The 25784-nt window shown below is 40.1% G+C and overlaps 1 protein-coding gene across 2 annotated transcripts in view; it reads left to right on the forward strand.

Moving 5' to 3' along the window:
- The window catches only part of LOC147621343 (homeobox protein knotted-1-like 1), a 67931-nt gene extending 46518 nt beyond the window's left edge, over positions 1–21413 (forward strand). Inside the window, exons 4-5 of one of the 2 annotated variants that reach the window (XM_086824540.1) lie at positions 9360–9616; positions 20975–21413. In XM_086824540.1, the coding sequence (XP_086680666.1) occupies positions 9360–9616; positions 20975–21142 (425 nt within the window). In that variant the 3' untranslated portion in view covers positions 21143–21413. The remainder of the gene's footprint in view (positions 1–9359; positions 9617–20974) is intronic. The other variant, XM_086824541.1, reaches the window with a different exon arrangement.
- The last annotated feature ends 4371 nt before the right edge of the window (positions 21414–25784 follow it).

Below are 25784 nucleotides of genomic sequence, written 5' to 3' on the forward strand. Positions count from 1 at the left end.
TTCTTGACAGGGAAATAGAACTGCTGGGCAACGATAGATCGCTGCTAAACACGTTGCTCACAGCACAACGAAATAATATCGTTGCTTAGCATCTTGAGAACTCCCAATATTTTCCTTCAAAAAACGTTGCTATGATCTCGATGTGCTGTAGTGGAAGTGGATGCCTTAGTAGACTTTGCAGCTTGGAACTTAGTGTAATCTTTCTTTCCATGTCCCACAGTGTGACAGAAGAAATAATGGTTCTCTGCCCTGTACTGTCTGTTCATCGGACTGGAGTAAACCTCCAGTGATGTCCTCCTTAGATTTCTCCTAAAGAGTCTTCTTGGGCAGAATCTTTCTTATTACCCAATTGACTTGAAGAATTTTCTTTTGGTCCTTTTGATTTTTGTTGTTTGAAGACCCCTTACTCTGGGTAGATCACTGTTGTGGGTAGATGACTGTTGTTGGGGATTTGGGATAGACTGTACTTGGGTTTACCTCCGTTCAGCATCAGCTCTTGATTTTGAGTGAGGGTCAGTGCCCGTGCATGTCTAAGGCTCAAAATTCCTCACTGGGTACCTAATTTAATAGTTTCTAAACCTCGAATGAACTGTTTGAACTTATCTTCTTCCGATATGTCCACCGGTTGGGCCATTGTATTGACCTTGTTTGAATAGATCAAAATAGGGAAACCACCCTGAGTGAGTTTGTAAAACTCATCCTCAAGATTAGTCATGTATTGTGGTGGAAGAAAACGGGCTTTGAGGTTAGCCACGAAGGTGTTCCAATAAAAATGGAATTGGTCTGTGATGGGATGTGTGTGAAGTTGTGACCAATGTTGCCACTAAGTAAATGGTTTTCCCAATGAGTTGGGGTGTTGCCACATGGACTTTGTATGTGGAACTATGATTTTAGCTAATGAAAAATGTGCTGTAAATTGATGAATAAATTGCGTAACTACAGCATCATCATACTTACTAAAATTTGGAGAGTTGCAAATGACGATGGTGGTCGGGGTGATGGAGAACGAGGAGCTCGGAGCCTGCTGAGGAAGAGCCGTTAGAATTTATGTCATCTTTTTTTGATTTTGGATTTGCAGAGTCTTTGAGTTAAGTCTTTGCTGGAACTCTCGGTCAGCTTTCTCTTTGCAGCATTGGTCTTCCTCATATTTGCGTGTGGCTTCTCTATCCCTCTGCTCTTCCGCATGCACTACAATACAATGAGGGTTTAGCAACAAAAATAGTAGCGCTTTCATAACTAGAAGGGAACGGAGATGTCAAGTCTATATTGCTACTAAACACGTTGCTATTTTTGCTGCAACAACGGGTTCACTACTCAGTAGTAGCGAAACTAGCAGCGCTATTTCGCTGCTGAGCAGCGAAAAAATTGTATAATAAAGAAAAGCTGGGATAGACTGGGGAGTCTGCACAAGGAGTTCCCAATTTATCCTAGCCCTTTTTTTTCTAACGTAGACACAGTAAAACTAACATAACCTCACATCATCATGGACAACTGTAATGTAAAACTTGACAAATACAAAAAAGAAAAGACATTTGAAAACCATGGTTTTAGGAATGTCGAAATTCATTTACAATACTTAGCAGAATTACGTAAGTGTATTTTTTCAAAAAACTCATATACAAGATTAAGCGTAATAAAAACTTATAAAGCTAGGGGTTATCTAGATCTCATGCTATGCGATTGGTATTGTTCCTTGCAGCTCCAGCCCCTTCGCTTCTCACATTTCCATTGCTATTGGCATGGACATTTACACTATCGTTTCTAGTTACATGATCCTAAAACACAATAAAACTAACACGTGAGAATTAGTTTTGCAAAAAAAAAGAGGTTTAAGGTTTAGGAATGTACTTACTTGCCATGCTTGCCAAGCATCTCCTCCAGTAATAACAATATATCTTTCATCTTGCACCCTATCAAATAGAGCCTACAAACCTCGATGTAATGCAAAATCATATTTCTCTTGCGTAGGGGGCAATCCACTTCTTCAAGGTATATAGACATACAAACAAATAAACATTTTAGAAACTTGTTATTTAAGATAAACTTCTTTAATTAAAAGATAAGATACAATTTGAGGCTAATATATACTTATAAATATTGTTAGGATATCGACTCCTCTTTCATATGTGACATTATGCCTCAAGTTATTTTGCATCTATCCAAGAAAAAAGATAAATACTTAAAACTCTTATGCATAGGAAGTTACTGGTATGCATTGGTTGTTACTAGCATGCGTAGGAAGCTACCGTACGGACATGCGTAGGAAGCTACCGTACGGGCATGCATAGGAAGCTACCGTACGGGCATGCATAGTTTGCTATCAGCATGCACAGGTTGCTACCGACATTCGTTGAAAGCTACCGACATGTGTTGGAAGCTACCGGCTTGCGTAGGCTACTACTGGCATGCGTAGGAAGCTAGCAGCATGCGCTGGTTGCTACCACCATGCAAAGGAAGGTACCTGCATGCATAGAGTATGAAGCATGGGAAAATAAAAAAACTGTAATCTTAAAACCCTAAACTTGCAAACCCTATAACATGTAAAAGTATAAGAGAAGAAACATGCAAGAAAGAGATCTCTTACCTTGTGAGGCTTGTATGTGTTGAAAATCTACAAAATCAAACCAAAATAAAGAAAAAATATATTAATAACAAACCCTCATCTTAAAATCCCTAAAGCTTACAAACCCTATAAACATGTAAAAGCATGAAAGAAGAAACATACAAGAGAAACAGATCTCTTGTGAGGCTTGTGTGTGTTGAAAATCTATAAAATTAAACCAAGTCGAGAAAAAAAAGTATTAAGAAAAATCAAGATCTCTTACCATATGAAACTTTAATGGAGAGCTCTTAATTATAGAAAAAGAAGAAGGAAAAAAGAAGAAAAGAAAAAACTTAAAAGAGAGAAAAGAGAAAGGAAATACTCAAAAGATAGCTTTTATGGAAAGCTTGTTTGTATAGGAGATAAATGAAAACAGTATACATATCTTGATTGAGCTTGAGGATGATAGGGTAGGAGAGGTAAAAGTGATAAACAAGGCAAAAACCTACAAAAAATAAATAAATCAGGGTACAAGTTTATTGTATTTAAAAGATAAAACTACGCGACGGTAAAAGAAGCGGCAAAAAAGCGAGATATTTTTACAGTATAGCAGCGTTTATTCACTGCTAGATGCTGGTGAGTAGCGATTTTCGTTGCTAAATGCGTTACTAAGCAGTGATAGATCGCTGTTAAGCATCTTGGAGACCCCTGATATTTTCCTTTCAAAAACACTACAAAAAGGTTGCTGAAAAACGTTGCTACATTCCCGCTCTATTGTAGTGACGTTTTAGTTCTTTTTCATCTTATTTTCTTTTTGCTTCGTCGTCTTTTCTTCTTTATTCTTGAATATATAGAAGGACTTATGGTTGGCAGATCTGAGATGCCTTATTTAGGCTTCTCTTTTTTGGCGGTAAGCTACATCTTTAGAGAATTTATTTGCTCCATCATTGTTCTGACGAGCTCTTCTATGCTTGGTGGAAGCGTTTTTCTATTTGGAAGCTTTGTGCCTCCATTCCTTCCTTCTCCCAACATGGTAGAGGCTTGGGTTTCTTTTTTGAGCTGCAATTTAACCATCCAGCACATGCTCTCACTTCTTTAGGTAGCGGAGTTGGGTTACCAACCTAATGCTCTGATACCAATGTTACATGCATTATGGTTGATCGTGATAATGCATAACAGAGCCTTCTTTATACCTTTATGTGGTGAGAATCTTTATAATCAACTTTAGAGATTAGAGAGAGAATATAGAAGACGACATAGTATTGGGTCCCAAGGGCCCTCCTGCAAGCATAAGTATTTTCTTATATTATTCGTTGGAGAAATGTTGTACAATGCTGAGTACAAATGATATGAATGCCCAACGCAAGGATGAGGAAGACCGTATGTTGAGGCTCTGTTGAAGACTCTCCTTAGCTAGTGATGCACGTCTAAATGATTGTAGGGTTGCACATATGCTGGCTGAGGTAGAAGAGTATCTTCCTTGTTGCCTGGAGATGAGTAGGAATGCTAAACTGCTGTTGTTCACTATTGTATACCTGAATGAATAATGTGGGAATGAGGCCATGCCTTTCATACCTCCTCAAAGAGCAGTCGACTACCCCTAGGAGGCTGTCGACTGATGCAAAAAGTTCCATGACTGAGGAAATGTATAGTCGGGTGCACAAAAGATCCTCACGACTACTAAATGCCAGACGATCAGTATTAAATGCTGGTCGGGTACTGTATCTTCTATCAGTTGGCCTTGAGATGCTGGTCGGGGTCTAGCAATACCTGTCGGCTCCTGTGCGAATATATGATAGTGCCCTTGGGTTGCCTTGGGGTTGGCTTAGGGCTGGCCCCCTTCTATGTGTATGAACCTAAAATACTTTACATGCATCTAATGCTAAGGTTAACAACTACATGCTTCTGAATGATGCTTTTCTCCAAGTGGGTTAAGAGGACTAACATCTGACTGACCTCTAAAGCTCAGAGACTCACCTAGGTAGCTCGTGTGTGAATGTCCCTAGACTGAGGGCTCACAATGGAGTCATGGTGTACGACAAATAATCCTAGAAAAGGTTCTACTTCTGTACAAATGTTGTACTGATGATCATGCCAGTGTGTCACTGTGTACCCAGTGCAGGGTGCACGTGACAGGATGTCAAAGATGCTCATCCTTGCATGAGGCTACTCTTGGAAAAGGAATGGACAAAGGGCCTTCAAATCTTGAATGGGGCTCATGGAAAAACTGTCCCCAAAAGAAGGGCCAAGCTTGCACAAAGTAGCCTTAGAGAAGATGCACGTAATGTCGGTTGACCACTATCCTCTATGGGAAGGGGTGTGAGCGAAGATGCAAGCAAGAAGGAAGTCCTTCCATAGTTCTCCCATGCTTGCCTCTAGGTTGTAGGATTAATTTTGTTGAGGCCTTCAATGCGAGCGGACTAAATGATTACGCTCCATGTTCCTCTTTTCCCATAAGAAGTTCCAAATGAGCTGCCGGATCTATCCAATTCAAGTCAAAGTGAATGCCCAACATGAAGTGATGCATGACAGTGTGGCTAGGAGGACCTTGTTAGTCACCACCACCAAGGAGAGTTAATGAGTGTTAAGATAACGCTAGTAGAGTAGCTTTCTCCCAATGCTCACGAGAGAGACTAATCTCTCCTCTAAAGAAATGTCTATCCACATGGGAGTTGATGTAAAAAACCTACCATTAGAAGCCCTTAAAAGGTCACATGGTTGGGAGTTATGCTAACCCAAAGACCATATAACTTAATGTCAATTGATGGAGGCACCTCAAGTAAAGCAAAACTCCTTAATGGTGGCAACAAACCAGTGGAGATGGTAGAGAGATAGGTTGTTGTTTTCATCCCCAAACTTTGCATCTATAAACTCCTCCAAGATGGGAATGGGGAGACTAGTGCTTTGTAATCCTATGACATGTGCCTAAGGAAGCAGATCATTACTTCAACAAAAAAAAAAATAAAAGAATGGGGACTAGGGAGGCACCCTCTAATACTAATTAAAGAGATCAAGACACAATATCTTCTTGACCCCTATATGAGGACTTAATTAATTGTCGGACGATGCGTAGGGGGCGGAGCCTCCCTCGTGCCCCCCTCCCCTAGCATGCTAGATCCTAGAGGTTGCAAATCTTATCTACAATATACTATCCTAGAGGTTAAGAATCTTCTCCATAACATGGTATCCTCCAAGGAATCCTGTGCCACCCTCTCATTTTCTTTGTTGAAGTCAAGAAAGAAAAACAATGTTGCATCTCCTCTACTCCATTGGGTAGAGGAAGTCACCCTCCAAAAAGTGATGATGTTTTCTAGGATACTCATATTCGAAATGAAACATGTGTATGTGTCATAAATAAGATTAGAAAGGTGAGGTTCAAGGTGCAAGTTGATTGTTTTGGCACGTATTTTATAGGGTGTGCCCAAGGTTGCGATGAGGTACCTCTAGTAGATCTCCATTTGGTTGCCAATCTCTTTGGGGTTGTACTGAGGAGTGCCACTAGTAGATCTCCATTTGGCTCCTAGTCTCTTTGGGGATAAGATGGATGAGGCCCTCTTTTAGTCTCTTTGGGAGAGACCTGTCTCCATGATTCCATCGAAGGATACCCATAGGTCAACCTTCAGTTCCAGTGATGCATGAATCCATATATATAAACATACATAAATATATAAATTCATTATAAGTGTTATGTTACGTATGCGTATATGTATGTAATCTTATATATATTTATATATATGTTACACATGTGTATATGCATCTTTTTGGAGACATTTTCTATTGTAATGGAAGATTGGGTGTATTTTCGTTTCTCATCTTGAACTTTCATGCTTGGAAAATAATCTTGCTTCTCAATTACAATATGGGATAGAATGTCAGACATTATTAGTATTCTCACCGACTCAAAGATATAGCCATACTGTGGGAGGTATGCCGAGGAAACATCAACTTTTAGTGATACTCATTTTTAGGCAATTGAACCACTTTGTAAAGATCCTCATTATGACTTTCCACATTGTCAAGTGTGCCTAATGGAAATATTTACACTATAGGTCCACTAGCCATTATGAGACTTGTTTGGAAACTTGTAAATCCTTTGGAAGTTCACACTAGGCATTCAAGTGCCCTTTCATATGATCTTTTAGAGGCCACGATCAAAACTCAAAAAGTGTTGTAGTCATCAACTTTGCAAGAGAAGAATGTAGGGTCAAAGCATGTTAACTTGCTCAAAAAATCATGTCTCGGGACATTGCTAATTGACATAGTTTTTGGATGTGCTAACAAGATCCAAAGATGACCCACAATGTAAAATTTCCTATCATGCTATATATAATTGGAAAGCTATTGAAACAAAGAATCTTGATGTATAATTTCTTACTAATTATGATTTGATTTGTAAAATTTTACCACATACCCTTTTAAAAAAAACTATTAATGCTAACAATCGCAAAAAAACGTAGCACAATGTGTATTTGCCACGAGGTGTAAGATAGTATTTGGCAAAGACAACCTGCGGGCTCCATAGAAATCCTTTTTCATTGGTGGCTAGCTTGTAGCATCATCTATGGAATGTCTCTTTGACGGTTCAGGGTGTGTCACTGCTCAGGGATATCTCAATAGCTCCTCTTCTGCCTGAAAGGGGAAGTTGTACTCATTGTAGGTTTGGTGTTTCATGGTTCACGGATGTGTATCTGCTCAGGGATGTCTCAATAGCTTCTCTCTTCTGCCACAGGCATGCTGTAGCCCGCCATGGTCTGAGTTACCCTTCATCCCCATTTTGTGATGCCGCATAGGCGTCCACTGGAGATGCCCTGCCGACATGAGGATTCTCGTGTTGCTACCGCTCACTATCGCCCTTCAGCCTGCTGGGTTGCAGGTTGCCCCCGTCTGCCTGGTCGCGCGTAGCTTGCTTGGTCACCCAGTCCATTGTGCCGTTGCCGCCGCCTCCTACTCTGCTCCAGCACGAACGTCGATTATTTATTCCCCAAATTGTGGAGCGAGTAAATTGTGGGGGTTCATCCCACGGCTTCTCCATTGCCTACATAGTGGCATATATTTGGAAGGGTAGTACCCCTTTGTGGTACTTGGGTGTGTTTGTGGTGAGTAGTATGGTGTGTATGTGTATAGCCAAATAAAATTACCATATACGACTAGGAATGGAAGAAGGCCTCATGCAATAAGCGGCTTGTCCCCCCCCACTGCCTATAAAGTGGCCAATATTTGGAAGGGTTGTACCTCCTTGTGGTACTCGTTTTTGTGTGTGGTCAGTAGTATGGTGTGTGTGGTGATTACCCCTTTCAAGCTGACGCGCTGGATCAGAGACGATGGTAACATGGATAAATCATCACTCGACTTGCAACGCCTAGTTCTACCAAAGTTGTGTATGGTGTTCACTCCAATCGGTCGAGCGAGGAATTTGTGGGGGTTCATCCCATGGCTTGACCACTAACTACAACGTGGCCAATATTTGGAAGGGTCCAAAGATTGGTACTCAGTGTGTGTGGTGAGTAGTATGGTGTGTGTGTGTGTGTGTAGCCAAGTGAAATTCTCGTGTATAGCTAGGCATGGAATAAGATCTCATGGAATAGACGGCTTGTCCACTGCTTATAGAGAGGCCAATGTCTGGAAGGGTCGTATCCCCTTATGGTACTCAAGTGTGTGTGTGTGTGTAGTGAGTAGTAGGGTGTGTGTGTGTTTATGTGAAATTCCCATGTACAACTAGGAATGGAATAAAACCTCATGGAATAGGCGGTCGTGGCCTACAAAGTGGCTAATATTTGGAAGGGTGGTACCTCTTTGAGGTACACGGGTGTGCGTGGTGAGTAGTATAGTGTGTGTAGCTAGGTGAAATTCCCATGAACGACTAAGAATGGAATAAGGCCGAAAGAAGAAGTTATTTTTGTGACGTAATAATAACTAGCTTGGATCAACATACCAATTAGTGCACTTCACAAAGAAAATGTACTAGGTAGATTGGATCATTATAGAAGCTTATTGTTCTTAGGATTGTGTGTGGTGAGTAGTATGGTGTGTGTGTGTGTGTGTGTGCATAAGTATCTAGGTGAAATTCCCATGTGCGACTAGGAATGAAATAAGACCTCATGAAAAAGAAGACATTTTTGGGACGTATATAATAACTAGCTTGAATCAATAGAGCAATTAGTGTCCTTGATAAAGGAAATGTACTTGTTAGCTTGGATTGATGTAGAAGCTTAGTGTTCTTAGAATTGGGTGATTCATGAGAATTTTCAAATGATAAATTTTCAGAAGTTTCTTTGATTCTCAAACTCAATCCTAGTTTTAACTTTGTTGGTACATAGGGATTTATAAAAGATTAAATTTTGCAAGTCTCATCGAGTTCTTAGTCTCAATCCTAGCCTTTCAAAGGACATGGAGGATTGTGTTTTTCTCTCTAAAACTACTATATTATAGTAGCTACTAAAAGACATTATTCATTGTAGTTATGAGTTTCCACGCTCTCTTTATTGCTTATAAATGTCTTTGGATTTTTCTTATGCTTTTAATCAATAGATCATATAAATTGTATCATGTCCATTCTTAGTTCTATATAAAAAATGAAATATCCTATCCTATTTAAAATGTGATGTGTTCCTTGTAAGTTGTAAGGTTAATGAAAAAAACCAAAAGGAAAAATTTATCAAACAATGTGTTTCTATCCTTTTAGAAATATTTTAAAAAAATCTAGAACAACATTATTTCTTTTATTCTTTCCTAATAGATGTGTAGAAGGATTTGCATTTGGAAGCATGTAATGACTTACAAATTTTAATATTTAAATTTTATTATGAATAATGTGCAGTTGATGAGCACATGCTAGCAAATGGTTGGATGGTGGAAGAAGACGATGCTTGTAGCGAGTTGGTAGACTGTGACATGATTGATCCACTAGCAAAGGACCAAAAGCTTAAGGAGCATTTATTACGCAAATATGGTGGATGTATTGATGCTCTAAAGAAACAATTCCTCAAGAAAAGAAAGAAATCAAAGCTACCAAAACAGTCAAGGCAAAAGCTCCTTGATTGGTGGACTCAACATTACAAATGGCCATACCCAACTGTAAGATTCAATTTGAACCCGATCATTTCAATTATGTTTATTTATAATATAAGAAATGTTTAAATATGTTATGTGGTTAAAAAATAGGTCATTAGATAAAAAAGAATAACTCATCTTATAATTAAAACCATTAAAGTAGTAGATTATAGCTGTCAAGGGCAACCATTGTAAAAATTATGGTTTCATATACTTTTTCCCCAAGAAAGTGTCTTCTATTCATAGATAAAAAGCATGAAATAAAAACAAAAATACAACCATTTGATGAGGTAATGATGCAATGAAGTTAAGAAAGGGCCTCCCATCATAGCCAACCGCCTTTGAAGGGATATTACATATGAAAGGAAAAGGGTGAAAAAGTGGGGGGAGACAAATTGTATGATCTAGAAGTGGCGCAATGGATCCAAAAAATCACATATCTTCTACTTATTAAAACCATTTTTGTCACATAGGCTGTAATGCCTGTGACCGACGGCGGCGGCAGACCGGATGGCCATGTCCGGGGTTCAGTGGGAGAGGACGCCCATGCGGAGTCATGGGCGGCCAGGCTAGTGTGGACGGCAGGCCACACACTATATAGCCTGGGGGGATGAGGGGCAATCCTCATTCTTCCTCTATGGCTGGGTGGTGAGCCAGAGGCCGGCGTCCCCTCTCGTGGTAATGCCCGTAGAACGGCGTTACGGGTATCTAACACTGGTATCAGATCGTGGTTCGAGGGGATCGTGAGAGTCCGCGCGTGAACGGGGGACCAGAGCCCACTTGATGGTTTTCAACCATTCATCTTCTCACCTTATCTCGACAAGGGAGTGTGTGGAGGGAGGTGGCCAAGATTTTGAAGGGAAGAACTCTTTCTCTCTTTCTCTCTCTCTCTCTCTCTCTCTCTCTCTCTCTCCCCGTCACACACAGCAAGCAGCATCGCAGGTAAGCAAAAGCAATTTCGTTTTGTTTTTTTTTCTGCGTTGAAATTGTCTGCCCGTTGAAGCTTGTGTGTGGGGGGGCGGACACCAGCCCCACTGTCTGCCGTTGAAATTGTCACCGAAGAGAAGCTTGTGTGGGGGGGGGGGGCGAAGAGCAAGCCCACGGAAATGGCAGCCCCACGAGCTGCGTTAAAGCTCCGTGTGGGAGCTGCTGTGTGTGAGGCAAAAACACCCAGGGCAAAGAGCCATTATGTGCGCCACCCGGGGGCGACTTGCTGACCTTTGTACCGTCTGAGCACGTGTGCGCCATCGAACAGCCTTGCGGGGGCGTGAACAAAAGTCTGCGTGGAGTGCCGTCAGACGAGGAGGCGCCCAGGCCCACGGCAGCGCGCGCCCAGGCAGGCCAGCCCAGCTCTTAGGTGACCAGCCCAGCGGCGGGTGGCCAGGGCCACGGCCAGCCAACCAGCCAACAGGCGGCCACCGCGGCCAGAAAAAGAAAAGAAAAAAGAAAAAAGAAAAAATCATTTATTTTTTTAAATATATATATATTTTTTATTATTCATTTTTAATTAAATTAAAAATGAAACTCAATTCAAACAAACCCTCTCTCTCGACTGGGGAGGAAGGATAATCCCGACAAGGGATAATCCGAATTTTTCAGGCACAGTTTCCCGAACAAAAATTTATTTTTGATATGAGTTGCGGGCATTTTTCTCGTGGATCGGAGCATCCCGGAAGCATCCTTGTAGAGGCTCGCAACGCAAAACAAATCGACAGGCGACCGTAAAGGGGAGTGACTATTTTCTCTCCACCACTGCTCATTTTATTAGCGTTTTTTTTTAGTAATTTCCGAGTTCTCGCATTATTTTTTGCAAGAATAAAAAATGTCTGCTAGGCGTAGTGTCCCCACCGCCTTCTACTTCTCTAGGTTTTTCCAGTCTCTTGTCCTCGATCGTGGGTTTAACCCCGACCGAATTGTCAGGCCGTACACGCCCGACCGTTGTTCGATCCGGAGTGCGCTCGTCGATCACGCATGATCCGCTAGTGCCCTCCTCGTCTATTGACCCCGTCTTAGGACACAGCGAGCCCGCAGCGGCCGCATTGGCAGATGACCCCTTTCTGGTCGACGAGCTAGAGGACATGAGCACCGACGTCGCCGAGGGGACCGAGAAGGACCTCTTGGATTATAACGATGACGATTATGACCTTTTGGACCCTGCTGATGTCCTGACAGAGACGGAGCTCTCTAGTGGACTGTTTAAATATCTTAATGCCAAATAGAACACTATGGGTAAAGTCTAGGCTGATTTAGTCACGATGCTACAGAGCATCTCCACACGGTTAGATGCACTGACAGCCGCCTCGGCTAGTACTCTGACTCCTTGTTGTACCCGAGCTCTTGTGGCACGGGTGAGCGTAGCCTCGCCAGTAATTGCAGGAGTACAGGCCAATGCGCCTGCGGGGCCATCCGTAGCGACAGCTTCGTCATTATTAAAAGACTTAAAACCGCCTAGTTTTGGTGGTGAGAAAAAGGAGAGAAACAAGGAATCAGTCATTATGTTTCTAGCAAAGTGGTCAGATTTGCACGCGCTACGATAGCAGCCTAGCCGTATACAGCCCGTAGAGGCTAGCCTCTCATTAACCGGCAAAGCGTACAAGTGGTGGATGAGTTTGATAACTCGCCCTGCCACTTGGACGAAATTTGAGAAACGATGTTTCGAAAAGAATTTTTGCCTGTTAATGAGGCAGATAGAAGCTGGGAGTTATGGGACAAGTGCTCGATGGAGAACAAATTCCTAACTCAGTACATCTCAAACTACAGGGAGATAGTACTCAAGCTAAAGGGAATCGATGCATTCCAGACATTGCGAGGCTTCAAGAGAGGCCTCAAAGATGATTACCTTGAGTACGTAGAGCCCTTATAGCCTAAAGACTTAGCAGAGGCAATTCAATATGCACAGATATTTGATGACATCAAGCGCCGTAGTGCACGTGGTGGTTCTAGCAGGGCCGAGAGTAGTGAAAAGAGGAGGTCAGGCCTTAAAAGAAAAGGATTCCGCAGTGAGAAACAAGGGGATAGGACGGACCAGGAAGGACAGGGTGGTCATTGGTCTAAAAAACCGTGACCATCCAGGAAGAAAAGAGACACCGAAATCCAAAAGAAAGAGCAGTATATTCAAGGGCGAAAGGAAAATCGCTGCTTTAATTGCAATGAAGTAGGGCACACGAAGGCTGAGTGTCCAAAGCCTAAAGCCAGCACGAGTGGCAACGAGCCCAAAAAAGATGGTAAATCTTCTAGGCAGTTGCATACAGTGCAGAGACTACCTCTCAGTTCCGCAGAGTTCAGAGAGGTGACAGTGTGTCATTGTGATGAGCATCACGCTTGTTCAGTGACACTAGCGATGTGGCAGCCTACTGTAAGTCCGCATGACATGGTGCGCATGTATGGCACCATAGGTGGCCGTAGAGTCACAGTTTTATTTGATGATGGAGCTAGCCACAACTTCTTGAACTACTTGTTAGTCAAGAAGTTGGGATTGACTGAAACTCGGAGTGATCATGAGTATACTGTTGGCCTAGCCAACGGATATGACAAAACGGTATGGAATACCGTAGTACTGGGGGTCCCATTATCTATACAGGACTACGAGGCTCCGCTTGACTTTCAGGTCATGCACTTAGCCAGAGCAAATGTATATCTAGGCAGGGAGTGGCTGTATGGCTTGGGCCCTAGTCTAGCTCAGAATTACTTACATAATACGCTATGTTTTGAGCACGGAGGTAGAGCCATCACCCTACAGGGCGACCGTACTGTCCCTGCCACACCACTTATTTCCTCCATGGAGTTGTGTACAGCGGTCCGCAGAGACCAGATAGCAGAGGTATATGCTTGTTACCCTCTTTTGAATTCTGTTTCCGTAGATGAAACGATAAATGATGTTTGCGTAGACAAACAAGAAAAACAAAATAACCTTGGACGAGACCCACTGTTTGAAAACCCTGTTTGGCATGCATGTGATTCAAACAAGAAAAAATCCAAGGTGAATGAGATATTAAAGAAAAAGTACGTAGATACTTTAATGAATTTATTAGAGGAATTTCAGGATGTTTTTCCTGATGATTTACCAGATGGTTTACCACCATCTAGAGAAGTAGACCATGGCATCGAAGTTATGCCAGGATCAAAACCTATAAGCAAACCTGCTTATAGATTTAGCCCCTCCGAGGCACAGGAGGTGGAAAAACAATTGACGGAATATTTGAACAAAGGCTTTATTCGGCCTAGTTCAAGTCCGTGGGCATCGCCTATTCTTCTGGTAAAGAAGAAAGACGGATCTATGTGGATGTGCATAGACTATAGGGCTCTTAATCAGATAACGATTAAGAACAAGTATCCAATGCCACGCATGGATGAGTTGTTTGATCAACTCTATGGATCGAGATACTTCACAAAAATAGACCTGAGATCTGGGTATCATCAGGTTAGAATAAAAGCAGAAGATGTTGCGAAGACAGCATTTAGGACCCGTTTTTTCGGGCATTTTGAGTTTTTGGTTATGCCATTTGGGCTAACCAATGCTCCAGCGACGTTTATGACGCTGATGGACAGTAGTTTACATCCATATCTGGGAAAATTCGTAGTAGTTTTCCTAGATGATATTCTTGTGTACAGTAAGACACAGAAAGAACATATAGAGCATTTGCGTCTAGTGTTCGAGTTGTTGCGAGAGCACAAATTATTTGCGAAGAAGAGCAAATGTCAATTTTTTGAAATAGAAATTCACTATCTTGGCCATATTATATCCGCGGATGGTATGCGGATGGAGCCAGAAAAAGTAGAGGCTATTCTTAAATGGCCAGCGCCGAAGAATCTCGAGGAACTGCAGATTTTTCTTGGCATGTCGGGGTTCTACCGACAGTATGTGAAGGACTACGCGAAGATAGCAGTCCCGCTGACTGGCCAGTTATACGGTCAAAAACAAAAAACATTAGTTGGGGGGAAGCCCAACAGAAAAGCTTTGATAAGCTTAAGGTGACTGTAGCAGCTGCACCTGTTTTGACTATTGTGGATCCAAATGAGCCGTTTGTTTTGGAAACAGACGCTAGTAATGAGTCCATTGGAGCCGTACTTATGCAAAGGGGATGTCCAATTGCATTTGATAGTAAAAAGTTAGATCGTGCGTAGCGTAACTACTCGACTTACGAGCGAGAGTTATAAGCGATAGTTCATGCACTGAAAAAGTGGAGACATTATTTATATGGTGCTACTTTTGAGGTCCGGACGGACCATGAAAGTCTGAAATGGCTTTCAAGTCAAAATGAACTGAAGGGTAGAAAAGCTCGGTAGGCGAAGATTCTACAGGAGTTTGACCTTCAGATACGTTACCAGAAAGGTAAGTATAACGTGGTGGTAGATGCACTTAGTCGCATGTCATAGATTAATGAACTTAGTTTCACAGTCTTCAAGAATGATTTCTTGGAGTCCCTACGTGGTTTATGTGAGTACGATCCATCTTTTACAGAGGTCTGGCGCGCTATACGCGTACGCACTTCTTCATAGACGCGACCACCTCCCTCGTTGGCACGTATTGCTACTCCGGAGAGACTAGCCGAAGGTGCAATGAGAAGGGAAGCGAGAGTTAGTCCGGAGAGACTAGCCGTGTCTTCTGGGTATAGTTTGGAACCGGAGAGTTCTGACGTAGGCCCTTCATCACCTTTGACTGCCACGGCTTCAAAGGGGAGTGATAAACTTCGTCAGGGGGAGAAATATGCTAATTACTCCATTGACGACGGGTACTTACTCTACAAGGTTAGAATATGTGTACCAACTATTGGTGACTTTTGGGCCCAAATTCTTAAAGAAAGTCATGATAGTCCAAGTGCGGGTCATCCTGGGATTCAGAAGACCTATGCACTAGTTAAAAGACAGTTTTATTGGCCTAGTTTGTTTAAGGACGTCCAGACTTATGTGCTGAAATGCAGTAAGTGCCAGGTCAATAAACATGAACGTCTTAAGGTTGGAGGACTACTCCATCCACTGGAGATTCCTCAAGGGAAATGGGAAAGCATTTCCATGGATTTCATTACCGGTTTACGCAAGACGAGTCGAGGGAATGACTCGGTGTGGGTGGTAGTGGACAGGTTAACTAAAATGGCAAAGTTTATTGCCACGAAGAAAACTGTTAAAATGCCAGAGTTGGCAAAACTCTTTATTGAACATCTCTACAAGCTCTATGGCCTGCCCCCGTAGATATAGTGTCGGATAGAGATAGAAAGTTCAACAGTCATTTTTGGAGGGAAGTCTTCAAAAAGTTGGATACTACTCTGAGTATGAGTACGGCAGATCATCCGGAGTCTGATGGTCAAACTGAAAGAGTTAACCAAATTCTAGAGGATATGTCGCGTTCTTATGTTAGTAAGAAGCAATCTAATTGGGAAGAGTACTTGCCCTTATTGGAGTTTGCCTATAATAGCTCCAAACACTCAGCGACTGGATTTACACCATTCATGTTAATGTATGGATTCTAGCTGAGATCTCCGATGGCTGTAGGCCTAGAAAAGGAGAAGATTCAATCTGTCAAGGATTTCCTTGAAGATATGAATGATATGCTCAGAGCCGCACGTGAGAGCATTCGTAGCGCTCAGGATTGCGCTAAAACTTATGCGGATAAAGGACGAAGAAAGGTGACCTTTGCAGAAGGTGACTTTGTATTCCTCAAGGTTCCTGCGCAGTCAGAAACCATGAAAACGGGAAAGTGTAATAAACTTTCTCCGAGATATTGTGGTCCTTTTAAAATCCTTAAAATCCTTAAGAAGATTGGGGACGTAGCATATAAACTTGAGTTACCGGAGAGTTCTCAAGTCCATCCTGTCTTCCATGTTACTAAACTGAAGAAATCAGTTCACGGGTTAGAGAACGTAGTTTCTCCAGAGATTTTGGTGGACTTGATAGAGCCACCAAAGATACCACATGAACTTGAAAAGATTCTAGAGTATTGTGACAGACAAACCCGACATAAAGTGTACCAGGAGGTACTTGTTAAATGGACAGATAGGGATGAGGAGGTGGCAACCTGGGAACGCCGTAGTGCAATTTCCAAAAGGTTTTCCCAATTTGTTTTCGAGGACGAAAACTCTTCTTAAGGGGGGGTAATGTCACGTAGGCTGTAATGCCTGTGACTGACGGCAGACCGGATGGCCATGTCCGGGGTTCAGTGGGAGAGGACGCCCATGCGGAGTCATGGGTGGCCAGGCTAGTGTGGACGGCAGGCCACACACTATATAGCCTGGGGGATGAGGGGCAATCCTCATTCTTCCTCTATGGATGGGTGGCAAGTCAGAGGCCATCCCCTCTCGTGGTAACGCCCGTAGCGGCGTTACGGGTATCTAACAATTTTGATAATACATTTTCTTAGAAAAAAGTTTCCTATATTAGTAGACAAAAAGCATCCACTCAAAACGAGATTACAACATGACAAAATGATGGAGTCAAGAAAGTGAAGAGGGGGAGCCTCCCTCCATGATTTCCCACTCTCAAAGGGAGGTTAGATTAAAATAAATAAGCATGGGTGCATAAGGAAAAGCGACACCAAAGGTTAGTTGTGTCAAGCTTTAGTCTCCTTAAGCAAGGCATAAGGAAAAGCCACACCAAGGGTTAGTTGTGTCAAGCTTTAGTCTCCTTAAGCAAGGAAGGCACCTAGGCTCCAACAAGTCCTGAGAGTCTCAAACTAAGTCAAACTAAGCTGAAATCCCCTGGAGTAAGAAAGGGAACCAAGATTGTGATACATACAATCTAGGAATATAATAGCTCTACACTATTATATATGACTTAAGTATTCTATTAGATGTTACAAACACCCTTTAATTGTGTCAATGGGATTGATCCAAATAATAGTTAGAAAGAAAAGACATTTCAAGCAAACAAATAGTCCAAAAGGTTTCTTGGGCAAAAGTTTTGAAATGGATATAAAAAAAAACTATTTTGTACTTTCACTCTTGTAGGTTTCACTACAAATGGTTCCCCCAAATCCAAAACTTAGAGTTCAAGGGGGGAGGGGTCAATCTGGTGTCTAAAATTGTGAAAAAACTGGTATTTATAGCTACCAAAGGGGTCAATATCCTCCTCAAAAGAGTTATTGGTGATTTACGTTTGGCCCTTTAATTATTTGTTAACTAAAAAATATTAAGAGGTGGTTATCCTCTTGCATGAAAAAGGTCACGAAGGGGATGTTAGTCAAGGAGAAATAATTATGCTCCATTGATCTCCTAAATTGAGATGTCTCATGAATCAAGATGCTCATCCAAATGGACAAAATATTGAAAAAAATGGCAACTCTAGCTACATTGGCCAAAATCTGGGTTCCCTCAACCCTCTTGTAGGATCGACTAAAACAAAGCCAAATAGTGTTTATTTGAAAGCCAAAAACACCACAAGGATTTTTCTAGAACCTCACGAGGGAAGGGTGGATGTGTGATCTAGAAATACCTAGTATCTCCGTATAAATGTCGCTATGATAGTCCCCTAAAGGATCCATGTCAATGGGTTGAAATTGGCTTTAGATATTGACTAGGAATTCAAAGAGGGAGTTTCCTACTACATGCAAGAAATAACTAGGGGGATGTCAAGCTAGAAGAAAGAATAAGCCCAAGTTAGTGGGAGTAGTGATGCTCAAGGAGTGCATACATCTTGTGAAATAATTGGGGGAATGTTTAGGTAATTTTTGTTGCCCTCTGGTGGCTCTCTAAAAAACACCAAGATTTGATGTAGTGGGTTGGATGTAGGTTGAGATGATTTCCACACCATTTAATCTCTTCTAATTGCACAAAGGAGGGGTTTGAAAGAAGCTTTATGAGAGGGTATTTCAAGCAAAGAAGAGGTTGGATGTAAACACATGCTTGAAGGAGTTATGAAGATTTTAGATTGGTGGACTTGTGAAAAATACATTCGAAGCTTGGGAGCATGTGCCTTTGTGAGAGGGAGTGCAAGCTTGGATGTGGGTTGAGAGGAAATCCTTCAATGGCCCTTTTCTTTGTTGCAACCCATGCACAATGAGACTACTTGACAAATGTCTTCTTTATCTTTTTTCATGGCTCTTTCCTTTGTTACAAGCCATGGACAATGAGCCTACTTAACAAATCATCCTATACCTCACAAAAATATACTTTAAATCATTGGATTGATAGTTTCTACAACAAATGTTTAGGGACATTGAAAGATAACTCTCTAGGCCACCTCTGTCTGAGATACTATACCATCAGCTTGTGGTAGAAAGACGTTATGTACAAGGTATGTGGAAACACACCATACGGCCCATCCGTCGATAACCGATGGTGGTGAAACTTTCTGAGTGGAGGCGTAGTAGCCCCATGGACCCACTCACAAAATTTCACCCCCATCAAACACCACATGTACATGATGTCCCACCAAAACTTACTCTTTTTTGCATAGGGGTCCCCTTGGGCACTATGCAAAAAATAGCAGGTGCCAACACACCGTCCCACACCTATCCAGCATCCTGTGAGACTTTGTGCTGATTTAGTCAATGTAGGACCAAAATAGGGCTTAACAAATTCCAATATACCACATGCTAGATAGACAAACTTGGGTAACCGAGCACATGTAGTAACACCAAGCTATAACAAAGAGACTGTCGTGATGCTCTTTGGTGGGGAATCTATTCCTTTGTTGATATCTTTACTTACTAAATCCACAATATTCCAAATTAACCTTGTAGGTCTCTTTCCTTGAATCTCAATGACTAGCCATGGCTTTTACAAGATAAAGAGGGTTAGGGGACAGCCTTGCTATAGTACTTAGGAAACTGGAAAGGACTCACCCCCCTTCACCCTTAATGAGGACCTTGTTATGGGTGGAAGAGAAAATTTTTTAAATCCTAGGGATCTAATTTAGTTAGAATCTCAACCAAAGCATTGTGTCCTTGAGGAAATCCTAGTCTAGTTTTATATATGCATATGCAAAGTTTCTTAATTTTTAATCCTCTTATGGAGCTACATTTCTATAGTAGTAGCTTGTAGACGGTAACGAAGTTATATTTATAATTCCTATTTTGGAGAAAGCATGTCTTTGTGATATGCGTAAGGTATGTGTGAAAGGGGGAGACAACTACATCTTCCTATCCAAAAGCATTCAAAGAAAAGTAATTAATGGTCAATCTATTTTGAATCTACATCAAGGAAGGATTTGTAGGACATGAAAGGTGCATATGTTGAGACTCTTTAGCATTTTGAGGTTTGGGTTATCCTTTTAGCTTCAATCCAAATGCAAGGTAATCTCTCCTCATGAAGGTGAAAAAGAGATACCAATCCATGGAAAAGGGTCCTCTCTTTCTTTCTTTTTTTTGAAGGGCATAGCTTGGGCAAGAAACAAGATAAAGAATTTGATTTCTAAAATGCTCTCATCTAAGGTTTTTTAAATACATGTATATATGTATAAGTATATGTGTCTATGTATAGGTTTATGTATCTAAAATATAATATTGTATATACTATATATTTACATATGTGTATGTGTGCGTGAGAGAGAGAGAGAGAGAGAGAGAGAGAGAGAGAGCGCTTCTATGTGTGGGAGAGTGTAAGAAGAGAGAGGGAGTGTGTGCATGTGTGTGTGTGTGTATGTGTGTATGTGTGTGTGTGTGTGTGTGTGAGAGAGAGAGAGAGAGAGAGCAGGTGTGTATATGTGTGTGTGTGTGTGTGTGAGAGAGAGAGAGAGAGAGAGAGAGAGAGCAGGTGTGTATATGTGTGTGCACGTGAGAGAGAGAGAGAGAGTTTCAACATTTGAGAGTGTGTGCACGTGAGAGAGAGAGAGAGAGAGAGAGAGTTTCAACATTTGAGAGTGTGTACGTGAGAGAGAGAGGGAGAGGGCATGTGTGTGTGTGTGTGTGAGAGAGAGAGAGAGAGAGAGATGGTTGTAGAGAGGGAATAGTTCTTTTCTAGAACCTTGGTCAGCCCACTGCAACGCGCGGGTGCAATACTAGTATCCTTTACAAAAAGGTAACTATCGAGTGTCGAGTTATGGATCGAACCTATATCTCCAAGTTACAAGCTACCTTTTCAACCACAAGAGAACAAAGTACTCTGTGAAGACACCTCATATCCTTTACAAAGCGAGGGTACGGTAAGTATCAAGTGTTTAGTCACCGATCGAACCTATATCTCCATGTTACAACCCACCTTTTCAACCACTAAAACAAACCACCCTTTCAACCACTAGAACAAACCTCCAATGCTATATAATTCAAGCTTATTTATTCCGTAATTAATGCAACATTTCCTTTTGCAAGTTCTATACAATTCAGTAATTAATGCTACATGGTTTTCAGGATACAGTGTTATACGATATAAAAATCAGTAGTACTGCAACATGCTACACAACGAATGCACTTTGTCTTCTAATCACAGAAGATGTCCTGATAATTTTGTGCAGGAGACGGAAAAGGCGAATTTAATAGAAACAACTGGGCTAGATCAGAAGCAGATAAACAACTGGTTTATCAATCAAAGGAAACGGCATTGGAAACCCTCGGAAGACATGAAGTATGTGATGGTGGATAATAATGCTTCGTTGTTTGCATCATGTAATGCAGGCTTGTAGCCCAATACTGAGCCATTCTAACTAGTTCTTGTATAGTTTCTCCTATAATTGTACGTGTCACATTTTTCATGATCGCCAACTGTACACTTGGTGATCCTGAGATAAGCGGACATGTATAGCTTCAAATGCCTTGTGTGTAAATTATACTGCAGGCTGAATGACCCCCTCTCCGACTTTCATATACTGTAGGCTGAATGACCCCCTCTTCCGCTTTTGTGCTTTAAATAATTATAAAGCGGCTTGAATGGAGATCATTAGAGATTTGTCTTTCGATCATAATAGACACGAGTGGGCGAGCTTAAACGGAGATCATTAGAGATTTGTCTTTCGATCATAATAGATACGAGTGGCCGAGACCCGCCTTCGACAGGTCAGTGTTTAGACATATATGTATATACATATGTGTATATATATATATATATATATATATATATATATATACGTACATACATATGTACGTACGTACATACATATATATATATATTATATATGTATATATAATATATATATTATATATATATACATATATGTATGTGTGTGTATACATACATACACACACATATATATATGTATGTATATATGTGTGTTTGTATACATATACATATACATATATATATGTATATGTACACACACATATATGTATAACACACAAAAATATATATATGTACACACACATACACATATGTATAACACACACATCCACGCACGTGCACATATACACAGATATTTATATATTCTAAATATATATGTATTTAAATAATAAACATAAAATTATATACATACATACGTACATACATGTATATATATATATATATATATGAACGTGTGTTCATATGCGAATGTATGTGTGTGCAAGTATGTACATTTTTTATGTGGATATTTTTGTGTCTATGTGTGCACGTGCACATGCATATGTGAGATTGTGTGCATGTACACGTATAAGTATGTGTGCATATGCATCTATGTATGCATGTGTGCCTATCGATGTGTGCACGTGTTTGTGTATTTCAGTGTGTATGCGTGTATGTATATATATGTATGTTTATATGCATGTATGTGTATGTTTGAGGTTAAGTAAGTATGTGCGTGTAAGTGTGCATATTTGTGTATGCACGTGCATGCGAGTGTGTGCATGTATTTTTTTATGTGCGTGTGCTTTTTGTGTGCATGTGGTGCGTTGTGTGCATGTACATGCATGTGTTTATATTGTCATACATATACATCTATTTATATATACATATACACATACCTATAAATACATATATATATGTATGTGTGTTCTCTCTCTCACAGACATGCACATAATATAATATTATGTGTGTGCATCTATGTGTGCTAGGGAAAACAAATGAGCAAATGAGAAACTCTCTCATATGTGTGTGTGTGTGTGTGTGTGTGTGTGTGTATATATGTATGCGTGTGTGTGTGTGTGTGTGTGTGTGTGTGTGTGTGTGTGTGTTTATATATAAGAAACTCATTCAATGAGCAAATGACTTGATGGTGATGACAACTAATTGTGAGGCTCAATGCATCTAGGCTTGTGGAAAAGGATCGTTCCTTTTTAAAAGTCCAAAAATATGAAACTCTCCTATACATATATATACATATATATATATATTCAATGAGAAAATGACTTGATGGTGACAACTAATTGTGAGTCCCAATGCATTTAGGCATGCGTAAAAATACTTATAAAAATAAAAAATTTCTCCTATGTGAAAGATCTCTCTTTCACATAGGAGAAAGATCTCTCTTTCTCCTATGTGAAAGATCTCTCTTTCTCTTGCCAAGTGGGGCTCTTCTTTGCTTGCCAGATGGCAAGTTACAAGTAATATATTTATAGAAGCAAATTTTGGTTGCAAGAGACGTCTATGTTAAGATTGGTGTAAATGCACAGCTCTGCATGAGTTAGCTAGCTCGCATTGATTAAGGTTACATGAGTATTGTCACTTTGTTGGGATAGTTCTTAAAAGCATTTTCAAGTTACAAATAATATATTTATAGAAGCAAATTTTGGTTGCAAGAGACGTCTATGTTAAGATTGGTGTAAATGCACAGCTCTGCATGAGTTAGCTAGCTCGCATTGATTAAGGTTACATGAGTATTGTCACTTTGTTGGGATAGTTCTTAAAAGCATTTTCGAATCCACATTAAGAACATGTGCCTTCATCAACCCAACTTCATCATTTAAGCAAATTAGCATTATCACAACTTGCATCGCAACTCTACTTCATTACAAAATGATACTAAAGTTCGTCCCAAAACTTGTGTATCACTTGTAGTCCTAGAGGGAATCACAATGACATGCTACACATTTACTAATAGGTGATTCTATGATCTCAGAGGACATGAAACTATTCACTGCAAGTGATAGGCTATCTAGCAATAAAATTGACAAAAGTTTCTCTTGTAAAAAGAACACGCCTTTCAACAAAATTGCTAACAGATCCTCTTGTAAATAGAATATGCCTTTCAATGCTTCTTTTGTATTAGTATTGCGACTTGGATTTTCGTTGCTAGCAATTCTTCGCTGGGCAAGCTATATATAGCTCCAACACTCTAAGCCTATTTAATTCTTTATTCACTCTTAGCCTATTCAATTCTTTTCTATTGCGTACTCACATAAAAATCAATATTGACATAGTATATCTATTTTATGGAGATTATTATTTCTATGTGATATTATTGCTACTTGCTAGAGATATGACATGTCTTGAGTTTTCATGGCTTCCTTCTTCATACGATATCGGAATTCGATGATCTAAGAGTCATTTTAAGGGTTTTAACACATTTTGAGACTGCTCATCACATCAGATTCGTTAAATTCTACACAAAAAAATTCTGGAGCAACACAGAAGTTTTAATCACATAGAAGAACGCTTTATCGATGTGACCAATTAATACATCGATTATCTCTTGTGTATGCTTCATGCCTTCATGTATACAAATTGGGATCTTCTCTTAAAGTTCTACGTGGATTTTCTCTTCAAGTTCTCCACTCCGGTTCTCTATCACATATTTCTAGGAATGTTTCTCTTTTCCTAATTATTTCTAATCATATGTTTTATATCACAGATTTGGATGCATGTTTTTTCCCCTTATATCTATTATCTACTCTGAGAGTTCTACGTAGATCTTTTTTTCAAGTTTTCGACTTCGGTTCTCCATCACATAATTTCAGGAATGTTTTTCTTTCCCTAATTATTTATAATCATATTCAAGTTTTGTTTTATATCACAGATTTGTATGCATGTTTTTCTTTCCCTTATATCCATTATCTACTCTAAGCCTATTCAATTCTTTATTGAATCTTAGCCTATTCAATTCTTTTCTAATACGTACTCACATAAAAATCAATATTGACATAGTATATCTATTTTATGGAGATTATTGATTCTATGTGATACTATTGCTACTCGCTAGAGATATGACATGTCTTGAGTTTTCATAGCTTCCTATATGTTTTTATTTTCTAACAAGGTCTGATTGTGAGTGTGCATGCAGAAGGTAAGATATCAAGTCACTTTGTGCATGAAATAATTTGAAAATCTTTTCGTGAGTGCAAGTGCATGTCCAAGATTATGAGGAAGAGGAAAAAGTTGCATGCAAGTAAAGAAGATTTGATCTAAGTTGCAAGCATGTAAAGAAGTTTGGATTTTAGTTACATGAGAGGAAAAGAAGCTTTGATCTAAGTTGCATGTAGAAAAAGAAACTTCTATCTAGGTTGCATGCGAGTAAAGAAACTTTAATCTTTTTGGCATTTTATCACTTTCTTAAGATTTAAAGCTAACAATTATGTGTTTTTGTATGTGATAACAATTGTGTATCATGTCGACACTTAAGCACTATGATTGGATATAGGCTTGCTATGCAGCTTTTTCACATACTGTGGTTTTAATCCATTTTTCTTACAATTGACGCTTGTTCACATGCTATGGGTTTTGATCATCACATCATGCTTTATAGTTCTAGAACTAGTTTTGGCATGTATACATTGCCTTACAATGTTTATAGGCTATGGATTTTAATGCGAAATACTAATCTCTTGAGCCTTTTGCAGATAACATATAATTTTGGCATGTATATATTATCTTATAATGGGTAATAGCTTCTTCTTCTTTTTTTCATGGATGGCATAGGTATTTCTGATTGATGTAAAGATTTTACAACCTTACGTAGACTTTAAGATAAGTTCATTTTTGTGCCGTTTGGCCTTAAGATTTTGATGAGCCATTTGGCCTTATAATTTATGTCGTTTGACCGTATGTTTAATATTTTGATGAGACGTTTTGGCCATATAATTTATGCTATTTGGCCTTATGCTTAAGATTTTGATGGGCAGTTTGGCCATATAATTTATGCCATTTGGCCTTATGCTTAAGATTTTGATGAGTCGTTTGGACATATAATTTATGCCGTTTAGCATATCATTTTATATGCTCTAAGTCATTTGGCCATATAATTTATGCCGTTTAGCATATCATTTTATATGCTCTAAGTCATTTGGCCATATAATTTATGCCGTTTAGCATATCATTTTTTATGCTCACTTATTATGATACAGCCTACCAAGTGGGTGCACACACGAGTTATGGTTGGTATTATACAGATGACGTATGATTGATTCATATATTCAATTGGA

The sequence above is a fragment of the Cibotium barometz genome, chromosome 30 (assembly GCF_041138505.1).
Source record: "Cibotium barometz isolate CiBa-2024 chromosome 30, ASM4113850v1, whole genome shotgun sequence".
Taxonomy (NCBI): domain Eukaryota; kingdom Viridiplantae; phylum Streptophyta; class Polypodiopsida; order Cyatheales; family Cibotiaceae; genus Cibotium; species Cibotium barometz.